The sequence below is a fragment of the Pan paniscus genome, chromosome 1 (genome assembly GCF_029289425.2).
Source record: "Pan paniscus chromosome 1, NHGRI_mPanPan1-v2.0_pri, whole genome shotgun sequence".
NCBI classification, from domain to species: Eukaryota; Metazoa; Chordata; class Mammalia; order Primates; family Hominidae; genus Pan; species Pan paniscus.
In genome coordinates, this window is record NC_073249.2 from 183,575,263 (window position 1) to 183,599,623 (window position 24,361).

A 24,361-nucleotide genomic window follows, 5' to 3' on the forward strand; every position below is an offset into this window, starting at 1 on the left:
AGGAGAGGAGCCAAAATAAGACTTTAGGGGGAGCTACTGGGCCCCCAGACACCTGGGGAGCCCTGAAGACAGGTGGTCTCAGAGGGACCCTTGATGGGATCTCTCATCTTGGATGGCTTGGCCTCCACAGGGGCCGAGGGGAGCGTGCAGGTACCTGCATGATGCGGACGTAGTCTGTGCGGTGCAGCTCGCCCTCCTTGACCACCTTCTTCTTGAGAGTGGCCAGGTTCCTCTCCAGGTGCTCCCGCTGCCGGGCGTACTCCTGCTGCAGGTCTGTGTTCAGCCCTGCGATCTCCACCTGACGGGGCCCGGGAGATTCTCAGCGAGGGAGAGGAGACCCCGGAGGTCAGTGCATGGCAGGAGGGGAGGCTGAGCTTACCATGTCTGCTCGCTGCACGTACTTCTCAAAGAGACCTCGAACCTTCTCCTTCAGCAGCCGCGGTTCCTGAATATAGGCTACGCAGTTGTGGAGGTCTGTTTTAAACCTTTTGACCAGCGCTTCCAAGTCTCGCTCCTGCAATCAGAGACATTTCCTTCTGGTGCTGTAGGGTGCTCTCGGTAGAGGGGCGGGGGCTGCAGGCAGAGGTTAATGGCACAGAAAGGGAAAAGAGATGCCTCATCTGGGACTGACAGCTGACTGCCAGGGGCCACACTGGGCATAGAAACTTAGACGGGCACACAGCCAACAGGTGGAGGCACGAAAAGTCTTGTGCACCTGCCCTCGGCTGGACACCCAGCCTGAACAGCCTACATGGGGCTTCATCCTTAAGAGGCCACACAGATGGGCTCCTTTATTGACTCTGATTCCCTTTCAGGACCACAGGCCTTACAAGATGAAAGGAAGCTCATGTGGTCACCCATATCCCTTTAGAGCCAAGATAGATGGCATCATTTCTCTCTTGCAGATTCCTGGCCAGGGCTTCCACGTCCCCCGTGTTAGCTCATCCAGTGCTTACCCTTCCCGATAGTCAGGAGCACTGCTGTGAGTGGGCAGGTTGGTTCATCTACACAGTTGGGCTAGTGTCCCCTCTTCATCATGCTTTTACCTGTCTTCCCCAACCCTGACCTGGAGAAAGTCATTTCTCCTTGCTCCCATGGCCCTTTCTACATGTTCCATCGTTTTCTACCTCTCAATATAACTATTATGCACATGCCACAAATCCCCAGTCATCCTCTTCAGCATGGAAATGGCAGGATCTGTATCAGTTCACGTTTATAGCTCTGCAGCTGCTGGTGTTACCTAGTGCAGAGTTAGTTAATGCTTACTGCAGAAGATGGAAATTTCCAATCTTTTTTTTTTTTTTTAGACGGAGTCTTGCTCTGTCACCCAGGCTGGAGTGTAGTGGTGCAATCTTGGCTCACTGCAACCTCCGCCTCCCAGGTTCAAGCAATTCTCCTGCCTCAGTCTCCCAGTTAGCTAGGACTACAGGCGTGTGCCGCCATGCCTGGCTAATTTTTGTATTTTTAGTAGAAACGGGGTTTCACTATGTTGGCCAGGCTGGTCTCGAACTCCTGACCTCGTGATCCACCTGCCTCGGCCTCCCAAAGTGCTGGGATTACAGGCATGAGCCACTGTGCCTGGACGGAAAGTTCCAATCTTATTCAACAAATGTTAAGGAGTGGCCTGTGCTAGGGAGGAGGGCACAACTGTGTCCTGGCCCACATCCAGAAAACCTAGATTCCACTATTAGCTCTGTGTGTACTAACTAGCTGTGGGTGCTGGGTGAAGTTTCTTAACCTCCCAATTTTTGGGGCCTAATTTTTCTTATTTATAACATGGAGAAATGGGAATCAATGACCTTTGAGGTTCCCCTGGCCTTGGCAATTTTTCAGTCATCAAAGCCTTAAACCAGCGGCAACAAATTGCCTCTCTGAGCACGTACTTTCCTCCTCCAAAGAAGCCAAATGCTACAAATATTCCTGCCATGCTGGCTTCCCACCTCCTTGATCACTTACCCAAAGTCATTTTATAGTCTCAGATGAGTTCAGTGATGTAAATCTACATGGGCCTGAAATCAGGCAGGGCTGGGAGCAAGTAAAGAATGTGAGTTAAAATGGGAAACATATCCTCGCAGTGGGCTGGCTCTGCCTCTTGGAAGCCAGCTGCCCATTGCAGATAGGTGCCAGATCCCGAATCCAAGAACTGCCAGACTCTGAAACCCTCACACCTTCTGTCTCTCTCTGCGCATCTCCTGATCGGTGGCTCTCAGTTTCTGCCACAATTCTGTGATGTTCAGCTCCAGTTGAGTGTTCTGCTTATGGAAATTCTCCAGTTCAGCTTCCATCTGTAGAGAACAAGGGAAAAGAGTCAAGAAGAAGAAAGTTAGATAATGAAAACTGTATTTGAGAACTGTAGTCTTTCAGTGGTGACGCCACCCCTGACACCCAGGCATTTCTTTTCTCATCCCCTTCTGTGTCCTCTGGATCAAAACCTTTCTTCTACTTGCTTTCCTAACAGCTCCCCACCCCTAGACTGATATGCTAAACCAGCATCACGTGTTTCCACGGCCAGGCTGGGAAGTTTTCCCTCTGAGTCACTTTCCCTTTCCTTCAACCATGCTGATTATTTTATTTTCTTGAATTCCTTATAAATTGGTGACACCCAAGCACTGGAATCTCAACTCTCACCCGAGGCAGGGTTCCCCAGAGAAGCACCTTCCTCACCTGCTTTCTGAAGTTGTATAAGTGAATCTCGACCCTCTGGGGCCACTTTAGAATGGGGTCATTCTAAAGCAGAAAGTTTGGAGGGACCAACATGTGGGCACCACCCATCTAAGGCATAAAACAGGAAAGGGGAAGCTGAGAAGGGGCCTCAGCCTCATCATTCTGTTGAAAGGTCTTAAAAAGTACAACTGAGAAGTGTCCTGTCTTCACAAGAAAAATAAGAAACCACCAGTGAGCTTCTGAAATACATTTTTTTTAGATGGAGTCTTGCTCTGTTGCCGAGGCTGGAGTGCAGTGGTGCGATCTCTATCTTGGCTCACTGCAACCTCCGCCTCCGGGTTTAAGCAATTTTCTAGCCTCAGCCTCCCGAGTAGCTGGGATTACAGGCAATTGCCACCATGCCCAACTAATTTTTTTTTTTTTTTTGTATTTTTAGGAGAGACAGGGTTTCACCATGTTGTCCAGGCTAGTCTTGAATTCCTGACCTCAAGTGATCTGCCCACCTCGCCTTCCCAAAGTGCTGGGATTACAGGCATGAGCCACTGCGCCCGGGCTGAAAGATTTTTTAAAAATTCATTTTTGCATTTATATTAACCAAAGTCGTGGGAATGACAACTGGAGTGTCCAATTAGGATGAGACTAGCCGTGCATGAGCTTTCATTGACCTAATTCCTAATGACTTATGGACTATATCTGGTGGACACGAGTATTTCTGATAAGAGGGAGGTTTGCTGACTGTTTTGGGAGAATGGGATCATTCACTGGATTTTTTCACGGCTAGGTAGAGTAGACCCTCCCCCTCTAGTCTATCCCAGGCTCTTGGTCAAATTTCAAGGCTCTTGGTAACCTTCTGGGGGGTGCCAGGAGGCCCTAATGAACACATCCATGTTCTAGACACAAAGGGGCAGCTTTTAGAAGAAGGTTTTCCTCATTATTGGAAGCATTTTGTATAGACAGAATAGCCCTCTGACCCAAAGCCTGGCATAAAGGTGACACTCAAATATTTGATGAATGAACGAATAATGGCAAGTGTGGTGGGCAAAGGAGAGCAATAGTGAGGCACACGAAAAGAGCCTGAAACACCCTGCTTCTGGAAGAGGAATGACAAGATAAGAAGGCAGTGTTGGCAGAGTTATATAGAGCCACCTTGTAGGGGACACACATTGAGTGTGGGTATTTGCACAGCTAAAGAATGTGCCCATTAGAAAGGGCCGCCCAGCTTGTTGTAGACTTAGAGATCTGAGGCTGATTAAGTAGTTTCTGCCTTCAAGAGGCCTCAGGTCTGCAAGGATAAGAAAGAAGTAAATCAGAAATTCAGGTGGAGTAGGATAAACACTGCAGTCAAGGCAGAAAGCACTGTGTGAACACAGAGGAGGAGAGCAGGCAGCACCCAAAAAGATGGGATGCGTCCACTGGATTTGGGAGGAAGAATAAGTATTAGAGGACAAAAGGGGAAAGAATTCCAGGCAGACAGAACAGCCTGCACACAGAGAGGACCAGAGGCATGGGCAGCCTGGCGCATCTCTGCAGGCTACAAGTGGCTTAGGGTGGCTGCAGGAGCAGGGATTTGAAGAAGGGGGAGAGGGGAGGGACAGGAGAGGCTGGCTGAGCTAGGTCATGCAGGATCCAAGGGCAGAGGCTCAAATGGTGAGAAGTTTGCCTTTATCCTGAAAGCTCGGAGAGCCGCTGAAGGCTTAGACCAGGAGTGGAATGATGTAATTTGCATCTTAGAGGGCCTGATGCAGAGGTTCTGCTGAAAAGAGCAAGACGGGGGCCAGGCAGACCAGTCAGGAGGCTGCCAGTTTGGCTGAGGAGGCAGATGATAGCGTCCTAGGCCAAGGCAATGGCAGCTGGAAGAGAGAAAGGGGGCTTCTGTTTGCGGGGCTCCCGAAGATCATGTCTGAGTGCCTCATTCTCTAAATCTCAGGCCAGCAGTGACAGATGAGGTTAGCAGGGAGGGCATACAGGAGTATATTGTTTACTTCTGTTCATTTTTTCCCCCAGGCAAAGACTCATACTACTCTGAGAATAAAAATAATCTGTTTATAGAAAAATTGGGAAATAGGTCAAATTTGAGTAGCTGGCTGGACAGCCAGAAGCCTAGCCCCTTACGTGGAAACAAGCATCTTTTCCCAGTGTGGAAATTCCATCTACTTTTCCATGTGTTTTTCATCACACTCAGAGATTCTCAATGGGGCTCAGGCAGGAGGGTACAAAGCATTTTGCACCCCCCAGGGGACCTCTGGCAAGGTCTGAAGGCATTTTTTAGTTTTAACACCCTGGATAGGGGGTGCTTTTGGGATCCAGCAGGTAGGGACCAGGGACGCTGCTAAACATCCTACAATATACAGGACAGACCCTCCATGACAGAGAATTACCTACCTCAAAATAGTAGTAGTGCTGAGCTTGAGAAACCCTGCCCTAGTAAATGAGTGTAAACTAAAACGACAAGCCTCGGGAAACCTCTCCCCTAGGCAGGGCAAAGGGACCCTTGGATCATCAGAGCCAAGTTGGAAAAAGAGTATGTGAGGGGGGGTACCTGAATCAGGAAGTGTTATTAGAAGTTGCAGCTCTACAAATGAGCCAAGGGCTTGAGGCTTCCTTCCTGGGAGAAAAAGACCTTTACAGGAGATCCACAGTGCATGAATCAAAGGTGTCTATGACCCCCAGAGGGAAGCCCCAAGGTCAGAGGCTCCCAGAAGCACCCAGGCCCAGATATCAGTCCTGACAGCAACTGGCACCAGTGAAAGGAGGTAGGAGGGATCCTGCTGGAATCACTCCCAAGGTGCGAGTGTATTCCCTGCTGAGCATCAAGGCCACGGTTGGCCCCTGTTACTGCCAGAGAAGGTGAATGGTCCCCCCAGGTGTGCTGGTGGGGAAAGTAAGCTGACCATTAGCAAACAACGGACCCGACCTGAAATGCAGCTGACAAATGTGTCAAATGAGGAGGGAGAAAGGGGGCAGTGATTTCCAGGGGCCTGTGGTGTGCTGGCCCTCCAGGTGGGTGGGGCCTCTGCTCTTCCTCTCATCTTCTCAGGCTGCTATGGTCTGATGAACGTTGGTGCCCTCCACCCCAAATTCCAATGGTGAAACCTAACCCCCAAAGTGATGGGATCAGGAGGTCAGGTCTTTGGGAGGTGATCAGGTCACGAGGGCAGAGCCCTCACAAGTGGGATTTGTGCCCTTGTACGAGAGGCTGGAGGGAGCTTGTTTGCCCCCTTTTGCCCTCCCATCACATGAGGACACATAGCAGGTGCCATCTATGAGGAACAGGCCTGGACACCAAATCTGCTGGAGCCTTGGTCTTAGACTTTCCAGCTTCCAGTACTTTCAGCAATACATTTCTGTTGGCCATAAATTATCCCTTCTAAAGTATTTTGTTATAGCACCCCAAAAGGACTGACAGCTGCCATTTTGGGGCCCTGAAAGCACTCAAGAATGGTAGGAGGCCCGGCGGAGGCAGGTCTGTGGTCAGCTGGGGGCATCCTTTCTCATCCCAGAAGCCAGGGAAAAAGTCATTGTCACAAGGACATACCCTCTCTGGGCCCCCTGGCCCTGGACTGATCTCCACCTGGCTCTTTACTGGGCTTACCAGAGTACAGGCGTCACCAGGCAGACTGGCACCCCCATGGCTCTGGCACTTCTAGTTGGGTCATCAGTGCTCTCTGACACCCTTGTATCTGTTATCCCGGCTCAGCACAAACAATTAGAGAAGATGGAGGGGGGAGCAGAAGCCTATTTTGTCTAGGGCGGTCAGGGAAGGCATATAGGCTGAGACCTGAAAGATGCAAAGAAGCCAGCCATGTCGCGATCTGGGGGAAGAGCCTTCCAGGCAGAGGCAGCAGCACTGTAGAGGTCCTGAGATGGAAAAGCGTGACTTACAGGAACTGTCAGAAAGTCAGTGGGCTGGAGCAGGGAGGGGGAGCTGCGAGAGGAGGCTGGAGAGGCAGGGAGAGGCTGGATCACGCAGGACCTTGTGGGCCTGACTGGGACTTTGGATTTTATTGTAGGTGGGATGGGACCCCACTGGGGAGTTCACTCAGGCCTCTATGTGGAGACCAGACTGGAGGCTGGAGTCCAGTCCAGATAAGAGATGGTGGCTGCTTGTACCAGGGTGATAGCAGCAGCGGGAAAGGAGGGTTTGATGTGAGATATGTTTTGGAAATTGATCAGATAGATGTTGGTGATGATTTGGATAAGGAGTTAACAGAAGTGAAGAATCAAGAAAGACTTCTGCATTTCTGCATTAAGTAACTGGGTGGATCATAGACCACTAACTGAGAGAGGGAAAACTGGAGGAAGGGGGAGAGAAAAATCAAGAATTCGGTTTTAGATCAACATGGACGCCACTGTCAGCCCAGCAGGGGAGGCTGATGGGGCAACACACGTTGCAGGGAAAGGTGGCGTGTGGTGGGGGGCATGGGGGACCTCACAGGATTCTCAGAAACCCTTGTCCAGTTGATCTTGCTTCTAATCTCGCCTCTCTACCTTCATCCTGTTTGCTTCCCAGAACATATTCTTAATGATGCCACTCTTCTGCTCAAGAGCCTCTGATGACTTCTCATTCCTTATCAGATGAAGTCCAAACACCATGGCCTCACCTGGGGTCTCAACCAACATTTCCAGTTTGAGAAAAAAATGCTGAACTAGAAGGATAGCCTGTTGGCTGAGTACACACTGCCCTCTGGTGGCCAAATGCCCAATAGCTGCATCTCGCTTAGGAGGGCACAGTACACCGCACACTGAGGCACGGGTAGGGCCAAAGCCCATCTCCAGGTCCCGCGGCAAGTTAACTCCCAAGCGATTTGCTTTCGGACAGCTGAGCCTGCAGCGGGGCCACGGCCTTCCCTGTTGCACCCCTGTGGACTGGAGGCTGCACACACCTTGGGAGCAGAGAGGACTGTGAGGAGAGCTTCTCCTCAGTCCCTGAGGCCAGCTAGCCAATTGTGGAAGAAGAGACAGAGGGTCTGAGAGGCCAGAGTGTTGCAAACGGCTTCTTACCTCCTGAATCTGTTCCTTCATCACCCTGATCTCATTCTCTCGAGGTTCTATTTGCTTCTTCAGCTCCTTTATTTTGTAGTCAAGCACAAACTTGAATTTCCCTAGTTCTTGATTTTTCTTTTTCAGATCATAAATTCGCTTCTCCTGGGGGTGAGATGAGAGAGAAGTGAGAGATATTGTAAGGCCCTGGTATACTGCAGCCCTTTAGGGCAAAAGAGCACGAAGCCTGTGACTCTCCTGGTTGAAGAGGTCAACCAGGAGACTCCTCTCCTTCCTTCGTCAGTACAGAGGCTGGCACTCCCCCCATGGGGCTACAGCACAGACCCCTCAGCCTCTGTACAAGGACTCTCATGCATTCACTCACTCATTCATATTAGGTTGTGAACAGTGGTATTTTCCAACGATGGCCCCCACAGCATCTCCCGCCCCACACTCCAGCTGTTCTACAGCGTGACCTTGCTGCTTCTCCATCAGGAGGTGGAAGCGAATCCCCTTCCCTTGCATTTGCCTTGACTTGTGACTTGTTTGTAACCCAAATAATGCAGCAGAAGGGAGACTGTGTGGCTTCCAAGGCTAGGCCAAAAAAGGCCAAGCAGCTTTTATCTGGCTCTCTTGGGACACCTGCATTGGGGGAGGGCATCTGCTATGTAAGAAGTCCAACTACACTGAGACATCCAGGCTGGTGGGCACATTAGGGGCTCTGATCTAAAGACCCAGCTGAGCCTAGCCTCCCAGACACCCCTGCCAAGGTGCCAGACATGTGACTGAAGAAGCCACATTGGATGTTGATCTTCCAGCCTCCAGCTGTTTTGAGTCACCCCCAGTATTCCCAGCTGAGGCCCCAGACATCGGGGACAGAGATAAGCCATCCTTTTGTACCCTGTCCAGATTCCAGATCTGTAGCACCTGTAAGCAGAATAAAATAGTTGCTTTCAATCACTCAGTTTTTCTTTTTGAGATGGGTCTCACTTTGTCACCCAGGCTAGAGCGCAGTGGCACGATCTTGGCTCACTGCAACCTCTGCTTCTCACGTTCAAGCGATTCTCCTGCCTCAGCCTCCAGAGTAGCTGGGATTACAGGCATGTGCCACCACTCCCGGCTAATTTTTATATTTTTGGTAGATATGGGGTTTCACCATGTTGGCCAGGCTGGTCTCGAACTCCTGACCTCAAGTGATCCACCTGCCTCTGCCCCCCAAAGTGCTGGGATTACAGGCGTGAGCCACCACACCTGGCCTCAATCAGTAAGTTTTAAGGTTAATTTGTTGCACGGTGATAGTAATCAGAACATAAGTATATCCATCCATCAAACATTTACTGAATGAAGATCTTTTGTCAAGTATTGGGTTTCCAAATATAAATACAACACAGTCCCTTGCCCTTAAAAGAAAACACTAGTTGGGAAAGAAGACACAGAAGCAAATCTAAGCCTAAAATGTGATAAATGTTGTAAAGCACAGAAGGCGAAGTATATATTGAGGGTGCTGAGAATGACTGGCTTGAGAGCCAAGCGGTGGTTCATGGGGGAAGTGAGAGGTGAGGCTGGGGAAATAGAGGAGGGAGGTGAGGGTCTTCATGTTGGGGGAAAGAGTTCAGAATTTATCTCCTAGGCCAGGGGTTGGCAAACTCCAGCCTGTGGGCCACATTGGGCCTGCCGTCTATTTCTGTAAAACTTTACTGGAACACAGCCAAGTTAATTGACTAATGTTTTGTTTATGGGTGGTTTCACACTACAGCAGCGGTGTTGATTCGTTGAGACAGACCACATGGCCTCCAAAGCCAAAAATATTTACTACCTAGGTCTTTACAGAAAGAGCGTGCTGACCCCTGCTGTAGCAATGGGGAGCTGTGAGGGCTTTGAGCAGGAGAGTGGCAGCATTGCACCTGTACCCTGCCAGTCCATGGTGGTGGGAGATGGGAAGTGAGGCCATTAGACTGCTTAGGAGGCTGTTGCCACTTTCTAGGTGAGGAGGCCTTTGTCTCTTTCTTGTCAAAGCCCCCTTTGAGAATCTGAACAGAGCTTTGGATCTTCCCTAAAAACAAACAAACAAACAAACAAACAAAACCCTGGATATGTACACCGACACTCACATGCAGAAATGACATCCAGGCATGATCCCATGATCCTATGTGATCCTTACAAGACCCCTTGAGGTGGTTATCATCCCCATTTTATAGGTGAGAAAATGAAGGCTTAGAGAAGTTGCTCGAGGTGCAATGGTCAATAAATGGAACCTGTGCCAGACCTAGTTCCCTAACACTGAAGCCCACGTCCTTGGCCCTTGGAGAATTCCACCTGCCTTGGGCCGTAGTGGCAGGGGAGATGGAGAGGAGGGCACGGAATCTGGATGTGCTCAGGAGGATGATACTACATACTGGGTATTGAGGTATCTGCCCCACAGAATGTGATGTCTCTGTCGTCTGAGTGTTTTGTAAGAAAGGCATCCCAAAAGTGGAGGCAGCCTCCTGGACAGGGTCAATCCCAGGAGAGTCCCTCTGCGACAGGGGGACCATGTGGTCAGTGCGGCAAGTGAGCTGTCCCCAGCCCATGGAGAAGCGCCTCCAAGGATGCCTGGAGCAGTGGAGTCAGCTGACTCGGTTCTTATTGCAGCCTGTCACCTATTGAAGTGTGTGACCCTGGGCAAGATACCCAGCCTCTTGGAGTTCAGCTTCCCGAACCATAACACTGGGTTCTCAGGCCCCCTGGGTTGTTGGCAGAACTGAATGTGATGTGTTGACAGTGATTAGCCCAGTGCCAAGCACACAACAGGCACTTCACTGACGGCTGGTTCCCCCATCAAGTTAAAGAAATGCGTCCTGAGAAGCTAGGGACCCTCTCTCCCCTGAGCTTTGCCTTCCTCGCCTTGGCCCATCTGGCCATAGCTGAGGGAAGACAGAAGGAGAGCTGTCACCTTGTCTTGAATAGTCTCGTCTCTTTCCTGGATCTCTCGCTTGAGGCCTTGGATGTCCTTCTCCAGAGACTTAATGACTCCTTGCAGCTTCATCTGCTCTCCTTTTAGGGTCTCGATGTCATTGGTTCGTTCTTCAATCTCCTTCTGTAGGCTGCTGAACTAGAAAAGCGAACAGCAACAACAAAGACCACTAAAGTCAGAACTCATCTCCATCCCTCCCACTGTCTCAGTGTAAGGGGCTCCCCACCACTGGCCACCTTCTGTGGACTGAAAACACTTAGCATTCAACATTTCTGGGATTTTAGGAGTGAATATCTGGAGCATTTGGGACAGTTCAGGAATTTCCCAGGCCAAATGGATGATGTAGTATTCTGTCCCATAACATCCAGGCCCATTCCCCATATGAGAGGACTGACTGTCTTCACAAGAGGTTCCAGAGACCGGTACACCAAGTGGACCAGAGACTTCTATGACCACACTGATCTTGAAAAGCTGGGATCCACACTGCATCAAGGTCACAGAAAGTGGGCCCTAACTGATGAGCCATCTTAGCCATGACCAAGAAGGGAAGACTGATTGTTCCCTGGATTTACTAGTGTGCTTTCTAATAGGAAGAAACTTCAGCTTGCTTTGAACTTAGCTTTTCCAGGGCTAAATGTTTTGGGGAAACTGAGTTGAATCCTCCCTCACCCCTGATGGTGAGTGAACTAAAAACATCTTCCCCACTTTGTAAACTAAGCATCCTACACCCCCATTCCCTCTCCCACCTGTGGTGCTGAACAGGAGCCGCCCATGACTCCCTGGACCAAGAGCCCGAGGATGCCTCCCGGCCAAGACTTCATCTATCTCATCCCCAGAAGACCTTATTTCCATTTCCATTTCCATCGGAGGGTTATCTCAGAAAACATTAACTGAATCCTACTTGCCAGTAAGTGAAAACTAGAAAGCCTCTGTCTGCACACAGGGAACCCCAATATCCTGTGAAAAGGAGAGCAGGGAAGCCCGTGCAGCTGCCTTTCCGAGGACGAGGTGGGGAGGGTCCGTCTGCGTGAGGGTGCACTGGCTGGTGCTCTTCTCCCAGCCTGCTCGCTGAAGATGGGGACAGGCAGGACCCTGGCCAGCACCCCCAGGCCGGTCAGTCCACCCACCCCAGCTTTCTCTGCAACACCCTCGCCCACCCCAGGTCTCTTGGAGAACAGCCTGCTACCTTCTTCCTCATGATGCCTGTTTCTCCCTTGAGCCGCAGGTTTGATTCCTTTTCATCCCGAAGCTTTTTCTCATACTTGGTTTTGATATCTTGGATTTCTCGGTCTTCATCTTCCTCAATCTGCTTCTTGGTCTCTTCAAACTCCCGCAGCTGCTGCCTGACGTCTTCCTGTGCCTGGCTCAGAGAGAGTGGGCGTGTGGTCAGGAGAGAAGGGACTCACACACCTTTGTGCCAACAGGGCTTGAGGTGAGATGAGCATGGGGACCTGTCCCAGGGAGTCGGAGGCGAGTGTCATTCCAGAAACGGAGACCATGGCCACAGGGCCCTTGACCTGTCCACCTTCTTCCCGTCTGTCCTGTCTTCCTGCCTCCCCTCTTTTCCTACCAAATCAGGCCTCATGCTCCACCACTTCAACCCCAATCTTACCAACACCCCATCCCTGTTCTCCTTTGGTCTTGTTCACTGGACACCCAGCCTTCCTATATTTTTCTCTCACAGAACTTGTGACAGTCATAATGTTATATTTATTTGCGATGTTATTTGGCTGTCTCTCCCATTAGATATAAGTTCCTTGGGGGTAGAAACCATGTCTGACCCAGTGTATAACACATCCTGGCATACAGTGGCTATGCCATGGAGATCTGAGTGAATGGGTGGCTTTTCTCTGTGAAAGGGAGGCACAGCATGGCTTCCTGTGAGTACCTCTTCCAGAAGGGTGGTTTTCTCCTGCAGTTTTGCCTCGTAAAACTCAGTCAGCTCCTCCAGGGCCTGGCTCTTGGTCTCATCGTTATCCCGGAGCTGTTTTTCATACTCTTCCTGCATCCTCTGGGACTTGAGCTGCAGCTCCTGGTACTTCTCGTATTCTAGAAGCAACTTTTGGTTGTTGCAACATTCTGGAGAGAAGCAAGGATGGTATTTCAGGTGGGAGAGCAGCACTTGCTTCAGGGACACCCAGGAGCCTTGGGCGCTCTCCCATCCCTTCCAGCACCAGCTGGAGCAGCTGCCTCCAGAGCCAAGATTCAAATGCCTGCCTGGCTTCCTTGCTGCCAACCCCTCATCCCATCATCTCATCAGGTAGCCAAACTCCCTGCCTGCCTGCTCTGGGAAGAAAAGTTTCCAGGAAAGCACAAAGTGGTATCTGGGGACTCAGGGCCAAGAAGAATATCCTGAGTGTGAAAAATAAGTATTAGGACTCCTGCTTTATAGCAAAGTGAGGCTCGGTAAGGTTAGGTGACTCCCAGAGCACCTGGCAAGTACGTGGTGAGCCTGGGACCCAAGGCAAGACTATCAGGTTCCAAACTTGACCTTTTCCGTGCCTCCTACTTTCATGCAATAGGTGTTTAATGTGCTTAGTGAATGAGTAAAAACACAGAAGTGAAAACCACAGTGAGTTCCAGGGGATACATGTAGCCTGTTTTTAGACAGAGCCATATTCCCTGAGACTTCTACTATGTCTGGGGGACTCTTGAGTGTTTCCCCATAACCTAGCTCTTCCAACCCTAACCAACGAGGCCTCTACTTGTGGGCTCACCCATCTCTTGCAGTTCCCGGCTTTGTTTGTCTAGGAGGTCTTCTATGTGCTCATGGTGATAAACATCCTGCTTCTCTTTTTCTGTTCTTAAGACCTAAAACAGAGTCACATTTCCTCATTTACACACATCTGCTGAAAGCACTACTAGGGCAAGAACTGATTTCACAAGTAACACCCTCCTTCACTCACAAACATTTCTCAAGCCCTTATTTTGCACCAAGCACTGTTCTATGAAGCAGCAACCACATTGTCACTTTTCATTTATGTTATATTCTGCTCTAAAAGCTCTATACTGTTCCTATTTCTATTCTTGCTACTAAATGGGTTTGTCAATGATGAGTTCAGTTTTGGACACGTGTCAAAAGGACTTCTGGGTGAAAAAGTAGGGATTCATTTGAATCCTCTGTTGCCAGCACATTGCTGTCAACAAAATCCTTGGGTGTGCTCATGGGTAAGCTTCTGAGGAAGTGTTTTCTTTAACTGAGCAGGAAAGCTTGCAGGCTTGGGGGGCGAGTTGGAGGTGGTGTGCCATCTTCAGGACCTAACTTTGCGCCTGGCTTATATAGAGCACCAAATAAATGTTTGTTGGCTAAATGAATAAAATTATAAAATGAATTAATTAATACAATTAATAGCCAAGGTTTTTCTTTCTTTTTTTTTTTAGCCAAACTTTGTGACCCATAGACACTAAAGAAACAAATATCCCTCAAGGACATAATTGGGAATTTTTTTAGGGGGTGAGGGACAGGGCCTCGCTCTGTCATCCAAGCTGGAGTGCAGTGCAGAGATCATGACTCACTACAGTCCCCACCTCCCAGGCTCGAGCAGTCCTCCCATCCCAGCCTCCCAAGTAGCTAGAACTACAGGCAGATGCCACCATGGCAGACTCATTTTTTATTTTACATAGAGACAGGGTCTCACTATGTTGCCCATGCTGGTCTCAAGCTCTCGGATACAAGCGATCCTCCTGCCTAGGCCTTCCAAAGTGTTAGGATTATAGGGGTGAGCCACCTTGCCCAGTGGGGATTTTAGATAGGAGTCCAGATTTGTGTAGAACAAAGAAAAGAATCTGGGAGAGTCCCAGACCAAATCTAACTATGTAAAGGCCATGTAGACTAATTTTATTTAACTTCCTGACAATCCAGGAATCAGTATTCTGCTAGTTATTCTCCATCTATGCTTTGATTTTCTTATCTTTTTGCTTTTTCTTATCTTTTCATTTTGTTTTTAAATAAGTTTCTCCTAATCATAATTCTCATTGTAGAGAATTTGGAAATTACAAAAAGTATGAAAAACAAAATTTAAATTATCTGTAATCTCAACTTCCAGAGATAATTATACTGTTATCTATTTTCTATATGTATTTTACTACTATAGATCAGATTAATTAATCTGTTAATACCACTAATACCGATTAATACCATTCACCATAAAGTGGTTTATATTCTGCTTTTTTTCACTTAGCAATTGATTGTAAGCATTTCTTTTTATTTATTTATTTATTTATTTTTAGACAGAATCTATGTTGCCCAGGTTGGAGTGCTGTGGAGCGATCTCAGCTCACTGCAACCTCCACTTCCCAGGTTCAGATGATTCTCATGCCTCAACCTCCCGAGTAGCTGGGACTATGGGCACGCGCCACCATGCCTGGCTAGAGATGGGATTTCACTACGTTGGCCAGGCTGGTCTTGAACTCCTGACCTCAAGTGGTCTGCCCGCCTTGGCCTCCCAAAGTGCTGGGATTACAGGCATGAGCCACTGTGCCTGGCCAGTTGTAAGCATTTCTGATATCAACGACTATGCTTTAAAATTGGACATTTTCACATATCTTACTGTTTGAGCATAGCTTGGGCAGTATATGCCAGTCCTGTCTTGAAAGTGGAAATTTCTTGTTATTTGTGCTTGTTGGTCAGTCTCTTAAACAGACCTGGTTTTTTGTTTTCAAGGACTCCATTTCCTGGATGAACTTGTCTGTTAGCTCCTTAATCTTCTCAGAATAGTTCATGTCCTTTAGTCGGAGTTGATACTCATTCTCCATTTTTAATTCCTCCACACGAGTCTTTAGCTCCAACATAACCTGAGCCTTTGGGAGAAGGACAGAAGGATCAAGAACACTGACAGTAAGGGTGACTCAGAATATTTAAACCTGCGGCCTTGACCTGAGACCTGCAGCTCTGCCTAGCTTCAAACTCAATGTGTCTCAACTAGAACTTGTCATCTTTTCCCCAGAAGGCACATCAGCTAAAAATGAGGAGACATATGAGCTTCCTCCTCTATCCTCAAAAAATCTTTACTACATTGTGCTAGTCATGCGCTCATCTCATTCAAGTCGGCTTAAGCATCTCCTGCTTGACGAGGCTGACTTGCACCACACTGTTTAATTCTGCAACCCCTTCCCATTCCCAGGACCCATCACCTCTCTTACTCTGCTCTACTTCTTATTTCCTTAGATCTTGCACTTTCTACAATTTACTTATTATTTTGTTTATTGTTTTTATTCTTCTTTCCCCATCAGAACTTAAGCTCCACATAGACCAGAATCTTTGTAGGGTTTGTTTGCTGATATATCCCAAGTACGGGAACAATGTCTAACACAGAGTAAGATCTCAGAAGATATTTATTGAAGCATGATGGCTGTCCCCATGTAACTTAGAGTCTACTGAGGCAGCCAGACAAACACATTATTACAAATTGTGGTAAGTGCCCAAAGCTGGGTGGTTCTCAGTACTGCCAATCTGTCCCTCTTGATGTCTTCTTAGACTCACTTTTAGTACTTTAATATAGGTCCTAACTCTTCTGTCTTGCTGGTTTTTATGCCTATTCTTATTCTTCCTTTTTTTCTCTTTTTTTTTTGAGACATGGTTTCACTCTGTCACCCATGCTGGAGTGCGGTGGTGTGATCATGGCTCACTGTAGCCTTGACCTCCTGGGCTCAAGTGATCCTCCCACCTCAGCCTGCCAAGTAGCTGGGACTACAGGCATGCCCCACCACACCTGGCTAATTTTTATATTTTATATTTTTTGTAGAGATGGGGATCTCACTATGTTGCCCAGGCTGGTCTCGAACTCTTGGGCTCAAGCAGTCCTCCTGCCTCAGCCTCCCAAAGTACTGGGATTACAGACTGAGCCACCGCACCCGGCCTAGTGTCTTCTCCCATCGTACTCAATGATGCCAAAGTTTTCTAAAAATACTATAATACACACACCCTTCATTTCCTTAAAAAGTTAATGTTGATGACAGAGTGGGTCAGAATGCAGTGTTTTCTTCTTGCTTACCTATGGGGACACCCCGTGCATCCCTATCTCATCATTTCTGGTCTGTCTCCTCTACCACCTGTGAACGACTTGACATCAAGGAATGGATTACGCACATTTCTGCATTCCTGGCCAGCAGACTAGTGAGGATCTGGTGCACAGGAAGTACTGAGATGAAGGATAAGCACAAATTGCACGTGCAAAGTCAGAGAGGATGGAGCAGGAATGCCTGGCCAAGGCACTCACTGCATGTGATATGGCACAGGTTGGATGTATAGGAAGGGGCAGCCAAGACTGCGTCAGACCATCAGGGGCCCGGTAGACCATGCTAGGAAGTTTGAATTTTATCTTAGAGGGCTTCCGAAGGTCCTCATCGAACCCGATCAGGCTGACTTTGGTGTTATAACGATCTCTCCAACGGCGGTACGCAGCACGGACTAGATTAAGGAAGGACCAAAGGCAGGACGATGAGTTGCTGGGGTGGGTGGGGGGCAACTGCATAGACCAGGTGAGAGACAGACAGGGTTTGGACTGAGGTAGGGGAGGGGACCGGAGAGGAATGGAGAGGTTGGAGAGAGTGAGTTTAGAGAGGATAGTGCCTGATTGGGTGTGGGGTGGAGAGGTAAGGATCATGGATGAAGGCTGTCTCCTAGGTAGAAGGACCGGTACCTGAGGGTGGGGCTTGGCCTGTCTTGCTTCTCTGCTTTATCCCCAGAACCTAGCATAAAACTAGCAGCATGGTCAGCACTGAATGAATACTTATCAATGATCCCAGGGGTCTGCCCTGGCTAGTGGGATATATTTATCCATGGGAATGACCCGGCCTTTGACATGCTGTGTTTGAGGTCCTTGTTCAGTGTCCTTCCTCCATCTATTCTTCACATTGCTGCAGATTAATCTCTCCCAGATGCGAATCATGTTAAGTCATTCCCCAGCTTAAATTTATGAATGGTCCTTATGAACAATGTCCAGCCTAATGCAGGGTGTAAAAGGCCCCCCTGACCTGTTTCTCTCCAGCTTCATCTTCAGCCCTTCTCTCTGGCACAACCTAACTAGGAGCAGCTTTGCAGACCACCACTCCCTCATCCCTCTGCACACACTCACTGCTCATTGCTCACTGGCCCTTGTCCATTTGTCCTGGAAGGATCTGAGCAAGGCTCATGTCCTCTGGCACCACCTGGCCTGAGCCAAGTTCCTTCCCCTGTGCTCCCACAGCATCGTTCTTTCATGACACTTCATTCCACTGCACGTTTAATTCCCTTCTTTGTGATACTCTGCCCTCTTCCCAGGCTATCAGCTAAAGGATGCTTTATGTCTTTTATCTCTGTAATCCCAGACCTTAGTATAGTGTCAGGTACACAGCAGACCCCTCTCTAAATCCTAGGCAGAGAAGGTAAATCATGGCCTGAGAGTTACTTAGACTATAATGGAATATAAAGAGAGTTGGGAATTCTGGGAACATGCTTTTTAAGGGACAGGCGGAGGAAGAGCCAGGACAGAAGCGGGGAGGAGGAGTCAGAAAGGTTTACAGGGAACAGAGTGTGGTCACAAGGATGGTAAGACAGAAGGGAGTTTCAAGAAGGAGCAGTATATGCACAAGTCATTTCCAGCCTGGCAGCGGTACTGTCAGGCCCATCTGGGGGCTGTGGTCAGAAGCCAGCTTGGGCACCTTCAGGCCTTTGGTTCAGCCTGCTGTCTCCTATTTGGCCTCTTCCCCTACCCTCTGGGAAGAACAGAAAAGATAACAGAGAAAAGGAAATGTTCCTTCTGCAGCAGATCAGGCCCCCACTCTCACGGGGCCCTCCCTCATCCTCTTCTCTCTCTTTGCTTTTCCTGCAGAAAATTCTAGGGAGCTCTGGAAGGGATCTCCAGCGAATGCCAGGGGCTTGTCACCGTGCTTTGTGGCAGTGTTGTATTGCTGCTCTGATGGCTTTACTTGTTTCTATCCCTCACTTGACTGTAGGCTTCCTGGTCATGTCACAGGGCCCACAACTGTCTTTTCACATGTGCATCCCCAGTGCCTAGCAAATGGTAGGTGTTCAATAAACACACTTAAGATTCTGGACAAACAGCAATGACTGTGTAGCTTTGCGATCCTCCATGAGCCTTGTGTGTTTATCATCCATTCAGCTTCTCCCTTAGGAAGCGTAACACAGAGCTATGCACTCATATCTCTGCAAAACACACCTTTATGGAATGTTTACTGCATCAACAGGAAGGAAGGGATGTCCCTTTGGTATAGTGATTAAGGGAGAGGGCTCTGGATTAAATCTGGATTAGAACTCTAGTCCTATTAATTATTAGCACACTGACTTTGAACACATCCCTCAAGCTCTCGTAACTTGTTTTTTGAAACATGGGGAGAATGACAGTATCTTCTTCACAGAGATGTTGTGAGATTTAAATGAGAACATACTTTACTTTTATAAATATTTATTGATTGTCTTCCATGTGCCCAGCATGTGCTAGGAACTGTTGGTCATAAGAGAATTGTATGTTTCATTATTCTTGGTTTCAAAGAGTAGGAAGAGAAAACCAGATCACAGAATAAAAACAAAGCACAGTGTAAGTCAAGATGATCACAGGGCAGAAAGACAGGCAGAGTCGGGTGGACAGTGGCAGTGAGGAGGAGAGCTTGGTTATGTGGACAGCGGATGTGCAGGGAGCCATGGGGGTCTGCACTGGGCATAGGGTGTAGCCAGGCTGTAGAGGGCCCCGGTGCTGGACCCACATCTGAATGCAGTCTGGTAAGGAATTCCATATCCCTCTTCATTAGATGCAGTTCTTACCTTTTCTTCCATGTCTGTTTTAGTCACAAGCACCTCTTCGGCAAAGCCCACCTCCCTCTCTCGCTTGATTCCCCGGCCATCCTTATCAAAGACCTTCCAGGTGAACAGGCAGCCATCCTCAGCAGCAGTCAGCAGGAACTGATCATCAAAGGTAAGCAACATCTGAAGAGAAAAAGGGTCATGGCCAGGAAGCTTTCAAGGCCACAGATGACCAGGGCTGAGCCAGCTGTTGTGGAAGGCTTCCCCCCATGCAATCCTGGGCACAGCCTCACAGGGAGGTAAACTTGATCCCAGGTAAGAATGAGAGAGGAGCCCTCACAGGCATCTGTTAATGAATAGAAGAAGTAAGGTTATGTCTACATTCCCTGTGGATTTGGAATCTGAAGAGTCAGCTATTATCTAGAACGTACAAGAAACTCTCAAAACTCAACAGTAAAAAAGCCAAACAATCCAATCAGAAAGTAGACAAAAGATACGGAGACATTTCACCAGGGAAAATATACAGATGGCAAGTAAGCACATGAAGAGATGCTCCACATTATTAGCCATTTAGGAAAATGCAAAATTAGGACCATGATGAGATATCACTACGCACCCATTAGAACAGCTAAAATAAAAAACAGTGACAACACCAAGTGCTGGCAATGATGCAGAGAAACTGGGTCTCATATATTCTTGGTAGGAATGTAAAATGGTACAGCCACTCTGGAAAATAGCTTGGCAGTTTAAAAAAAAAAAACCTGAATATACACTTACCATATGATTCAGCAATTATACTCCTGGGCATTTATCCCAGAGAAATGAAAACTTATTTCCACACAAAAGCCTGTATATGATTGGTCACAGCAGCTTTATTTATAATAGCTGAAAACTGGAAAAAATTAAAAATATCCTACAATAGGTGAATGGCTATACAAACTGTGATTTGTTTTTCATGGAATACTACTCAGAAATAAAAGGGAATAAACTATGATTGATACACAATACAACTTGGATGGATTTGAAGATTCAGCTGAGTGGAAAAAGCCACAATCAGGACATTAAGCTAAAAAGCTTCTGCACAGCAAAGGAAACAATCAACAGACTGAAGAGACAACCTGTCGAATGGGAGAAAATATTTGCAAACTATTGCTCTGACAAAAGACCAATATCCAGAATACACAAAGAACTCAAACAATTCAACATTAAACAAACAAAAAAATCTAAAAATCTCATTAAAAAGTGGGCTAAGGGGCGGGCGTGGTGGCTTACACCTGTAATCCCAGCACATTGGGAGGCTGAGGAGGGTGGATCACCTGAGGTCAGGAGTTTGAGACCGGCCTGGACAACATGGTGAAACCTCATCCCTACTAAAAATACAAAAATTAGCTGGGCGTGGTGGCAGGCACGGTAATCCCAGCTACTCGGGAGGCTGAGGCAGGAGAATCTCTTGAACCCAGGAGGGGGAGGTTGCAGTGAGCCGAGATTGAACCATTGCACTCCATCCTGGGTGACAAGAGCAAAACTCTATCTCAAAAAAAAAAAAAAAAAAGTGGGCTAAGGACATGAATAGACATTTCTCAAAAGAAGACATACAAATGGCCAACAGGTATATGAAAAAATGCTCAACATCACTAATCATCAGGGAAATGCAAATGAAAACCACCATGAGATACCATCTTACCCCAATTAGAGTAGGTATTATCAAAAAGGCAACAAATAACAGATTCTGGCAAGAATGTGGAGAAGAGAGAACTCTTATACACTGTTGGTGGGAAGGTAAATTAGTACAACCACTATGGAAAACAGTATGTAGACTTCTCAAAAAAACTAAAAATAGAACTACCATACAATCCTGCAATCTCATTACTGGATATTTTTCTAAAGGAAAGGAAATCAGCAGATTGAAAGGATACCTGCGCTCCACCCCCCCCCATATTTATTGTACCACCGATAGTAAAGATATGGAATCAACCTAAGTGTCCATCAGTGGATGAATGAATAAAGAAAATGTGGTATATATACCCACTGGAATACTATTTGGCCATAAAAATGAATGAAATCATGTTTTTGCAGCAACATGGATGGAACTGGAGGTCGTGAAGTTAAGTGAAATATGTCAGGTACAGAAAAACAAATATTGTGTGTTCGCATTCATGTGTGAGAGCTAAAAAATGTTTACCCTAGTCGGGCATGATGGCATGTGCCTGTAATCCCAGCTACTTGGGAGGCTGAGGTGGAAGAATTGCTTGAACCCAGGAGGCGGTGGTTGCAGTGAGCGGAGATCATGCCATTGCACTCAAGCCTGGGTGACAGAGTGAGACTCTATCTCAAAAAAAAGAAGAAAAAGTTGACCTCATGGAAGTAGAGAGTGGCATGATAGATACTAGGGAAGAGTGTATGGGTTGGTGGGGTGCTAAAGAGAGATTGGTTAACAGATACAAACATTAGATAGAAGAAATCAGTTTTCTTTTCTTTCTTTCTTTCTTTTTTTTTTTTTTTTTTGAGATAAGAGTCTGCTATGTTCCCCAGGCTAAGAGTGCAGTGGCACGATCTCCCGGCTCACTGAAATCTCTGCTTCTCAGGTTCAAGCAATTCTCCTGCCTCAGCCTCTTGAGTAGCTGGGATTACAGGCGTGCACCAACATGCCTGGCTAATTTTTGTATTTTTAGTAGAGACGGGGGTTTCATCATGTTGGCCAGGCTGGTCTCAAACTCCTGACCTCAAGTGATCTGGCTGCCTCAGCCTCCCAAAGTGTTGGGATCACAGGCATGACCCACGTGCCAGGTCAAAGAAGAAATAAGTTCGAATGTTTGATAGCAGAGTAAGGTGACTATAGTTAACAACAATGTATTGTATATTTTTAAATTGCTAGAAGACAGGACTTGAAATGCTCCCAACACACAGAAATCATAAATACGCGAGATGGATGGAAACCCTAAATATCCTGACCTGATCATTACATGCTCTATGACTGTAACAAAATATCACAGGTACTTCATAATATGTACAAATACTATGTATCAATAAAAAAGCCATTTTCAGAAGGCCACATACAGTATAATTCCATATACAGTTCTCAAAATGACAAAAGTTATGGAAATAAGAACAAATTAGTGGTAGGCAGGGATTCGGGATGATAGTCGGGAGGAGTGGTAGGACTCTGAAGGCAGATGGAGATCTTTGTGGGGATGGAACGGTTCTATATTGTGATTGTAGTGGTGGTTACACAGACTGTACATGTGAGAAATAATTCAGAACTACATACACTGTGGACCATGTCAATGTTCTGGTTTGATATTTTGCTACAGTTCTAGAAGATGTAATTACTGGGGGAAACTGATTGAGGGATACATGGCAACTCTGTGCCATCTTTAAAATTTCCTCTAAACCTATACGTATTTCAAGATAAAAAGTTAAAACAAAAGGATTAACTGTGAAAAATGTCTTCTCACAATCGGCAGTATGTGTCAAGAATCTTGAGAATGGCAATACTCTTGAATTCAGGAATTCTCTCTCTAGGAATTTAGTCTTAGGAGAGAATCAGAGATGCGCATATAAATTTGTAAACTGGGCTGTTCACTATAGATCATAAAGATCATAAGATAATTTAAATGCCTAATTGCAAGAGAAGAGTTAGTAAGTTACAGTCCATCATAGGATAGGATATTTGCGTAGCTACTAAAATCATGCTTCTGAGGAATATTTAATTGTATGGACAAACGCTTACAGTAGTGTGAAGTTAAAAACTAGCAGGCCACGACACTGGCCTCACAGTATGATCTTAATTTTATTTAAAGCACACACACATGGAAATGTAGAAGGAAATGCATCAAAGAAATGATGATACCATTATGAGGATTTTTTTTTTTTTTTTTTTTGAGACAGAATCTCGCTCTGTTGCCCAGGCTGGAATGTAGTGGTGCGATCTCGGCTCACTGAAACCTCCGCCTCCCAGGTTCAAGTGATTCTCCTGCCTCAGTCTCCCGAGTAGCTGGGACTACAGGTACGTGCCACCACGCCCGGCTAATTTTTTATATTTTTAGTAGAGACAGGGTTTCACCATGTTAGCCAGGATGGTCTCTATCTCCTGACCTCATGATCTGCCCGCCTTGGGCTTCCAAAGTGCTAGGATTACAGGCGTGAGCCACTGCGCCTGGCAAGGATTTTTATTTTTAAAATAAATATGCATTGCTTCTATAATCAGAAAAATAAATATGTTATCCACAAAACTTAGCAGATCTGAAGGGAAGAGGTGGAATATGTTGTAGTAATTTACTTTGGACCCAGGGCCCAGGCTTGGTACAGAAATGTTCTGTTTTATAATGAGAAACCTTTTCTTAATACAGCTAGTGTTGCAGGTAAGCCACTAAGGAGTTTGGGACATAATTCAAAACCTCAGGTGCTGTGTCATTCAATCTGCAGAAAGAGAGAGTAAGGAAGAAGAGACACATACCTTCCCAGTGCCTGTTTTTTGGGGGGTCCAGTGTAGGTATAGACATTACTTTTTTTTTTTTTTTGCACTATGAATAACTTTTAATTTACTATTGGCTATGATTTCTTGGCAACCATTTCGCGTGCAAGATAATTCTTTTTTATTTCATTTTTAAAATTGTCGTAAAATACATATTCTGTAAAATTTGCTATCTTAACCATTTTCAAGTGTACAGTTCGTGTTATTAAATACATTTGTAATGTTGTGCAGCCATTGCCACCAACTACCCCCATAACCCTTTTGTCTTGTAAAACCAAAACTCTATACCTATGAAACAATCATTCCTCATTCCCCCTTCCTGCAGCCCCTGCCAACCACCACTCTGTCTGTGTGATTCTGACTGCTCTAAGTATCTCCTAAAAGTGGAATCACACTGTACTTATCTTTTTGTGGTTGGCCTTATTTAATTTAGCATAACATCCTCAAGGTTCATCCATGTGGTAGCACACTGCAGAATTCCCTTCCTTTTTAGGCAGGATATTGTTCCATTGTATAGATATACCATCTTTTGCTTATGCATTCGTCTGTC

The 24,361-nt window shown here is 46.9% G+C and overlaps 1 protein-coding gene across 15 annotated transcripts in view; it reads right to left on the reverse strand.

Moving 5' to 3' along the window:
- Window positions 1-24,361, reverse strand: part of CFAP57 (cilia and flagella associated protein 57) — an 84,764-nt gene that overhangs the window by 19,575 nt on the left and 40,828 nt on the right. For 14 of the 15 annotated variants that reach the window (XM_055094363.2, XM_055094359.2, XM_055094335.2 and 11 more), the window contains 10 exons: window positions 19,359-19,520; window positions 15,242-15,397; window positions 13,315-13,408; window positions 12,486-12,676; window positions 11,784-11,957; window positions 10,577-10,735; window positions 7,666-7,809; window positions 2,169-2,285; window positions 380-514; window positions 155-298 (listed from right to left, as the gene is read on the reverse strand). In XM_055094363.2, coding sequence (XP_054950338.2) covers window positions 155-298; window positions 380-514; window positions 2,169-2,285; window positions 7,666-7,809; window positions 10,577-10,735; window positions 11,784-11,957; window positions 12,486-12,676; window positions 13,315-13,408; window positions 15,242-15,397; window positions 19,359-19,520 — 1,476 coding nt within the window. Of the gene's footprint in view, window positions 1-154; window positions 299-379; window positions 515-2,168; window positions 2,286-2,628; window positions 2,728-7,665; window positions 7,810-10,576; window positions 10,736-11,783; window positions 11,958-12,485; window positions 12,677-13,314; window positions 13,409-15,241; window positions 15,398-19,358; window positions 19,521-24,361 lie in introns of all 15 variants that reach the window. The other variant, XM_055094383.2, reaches the window with a different exon arrangement.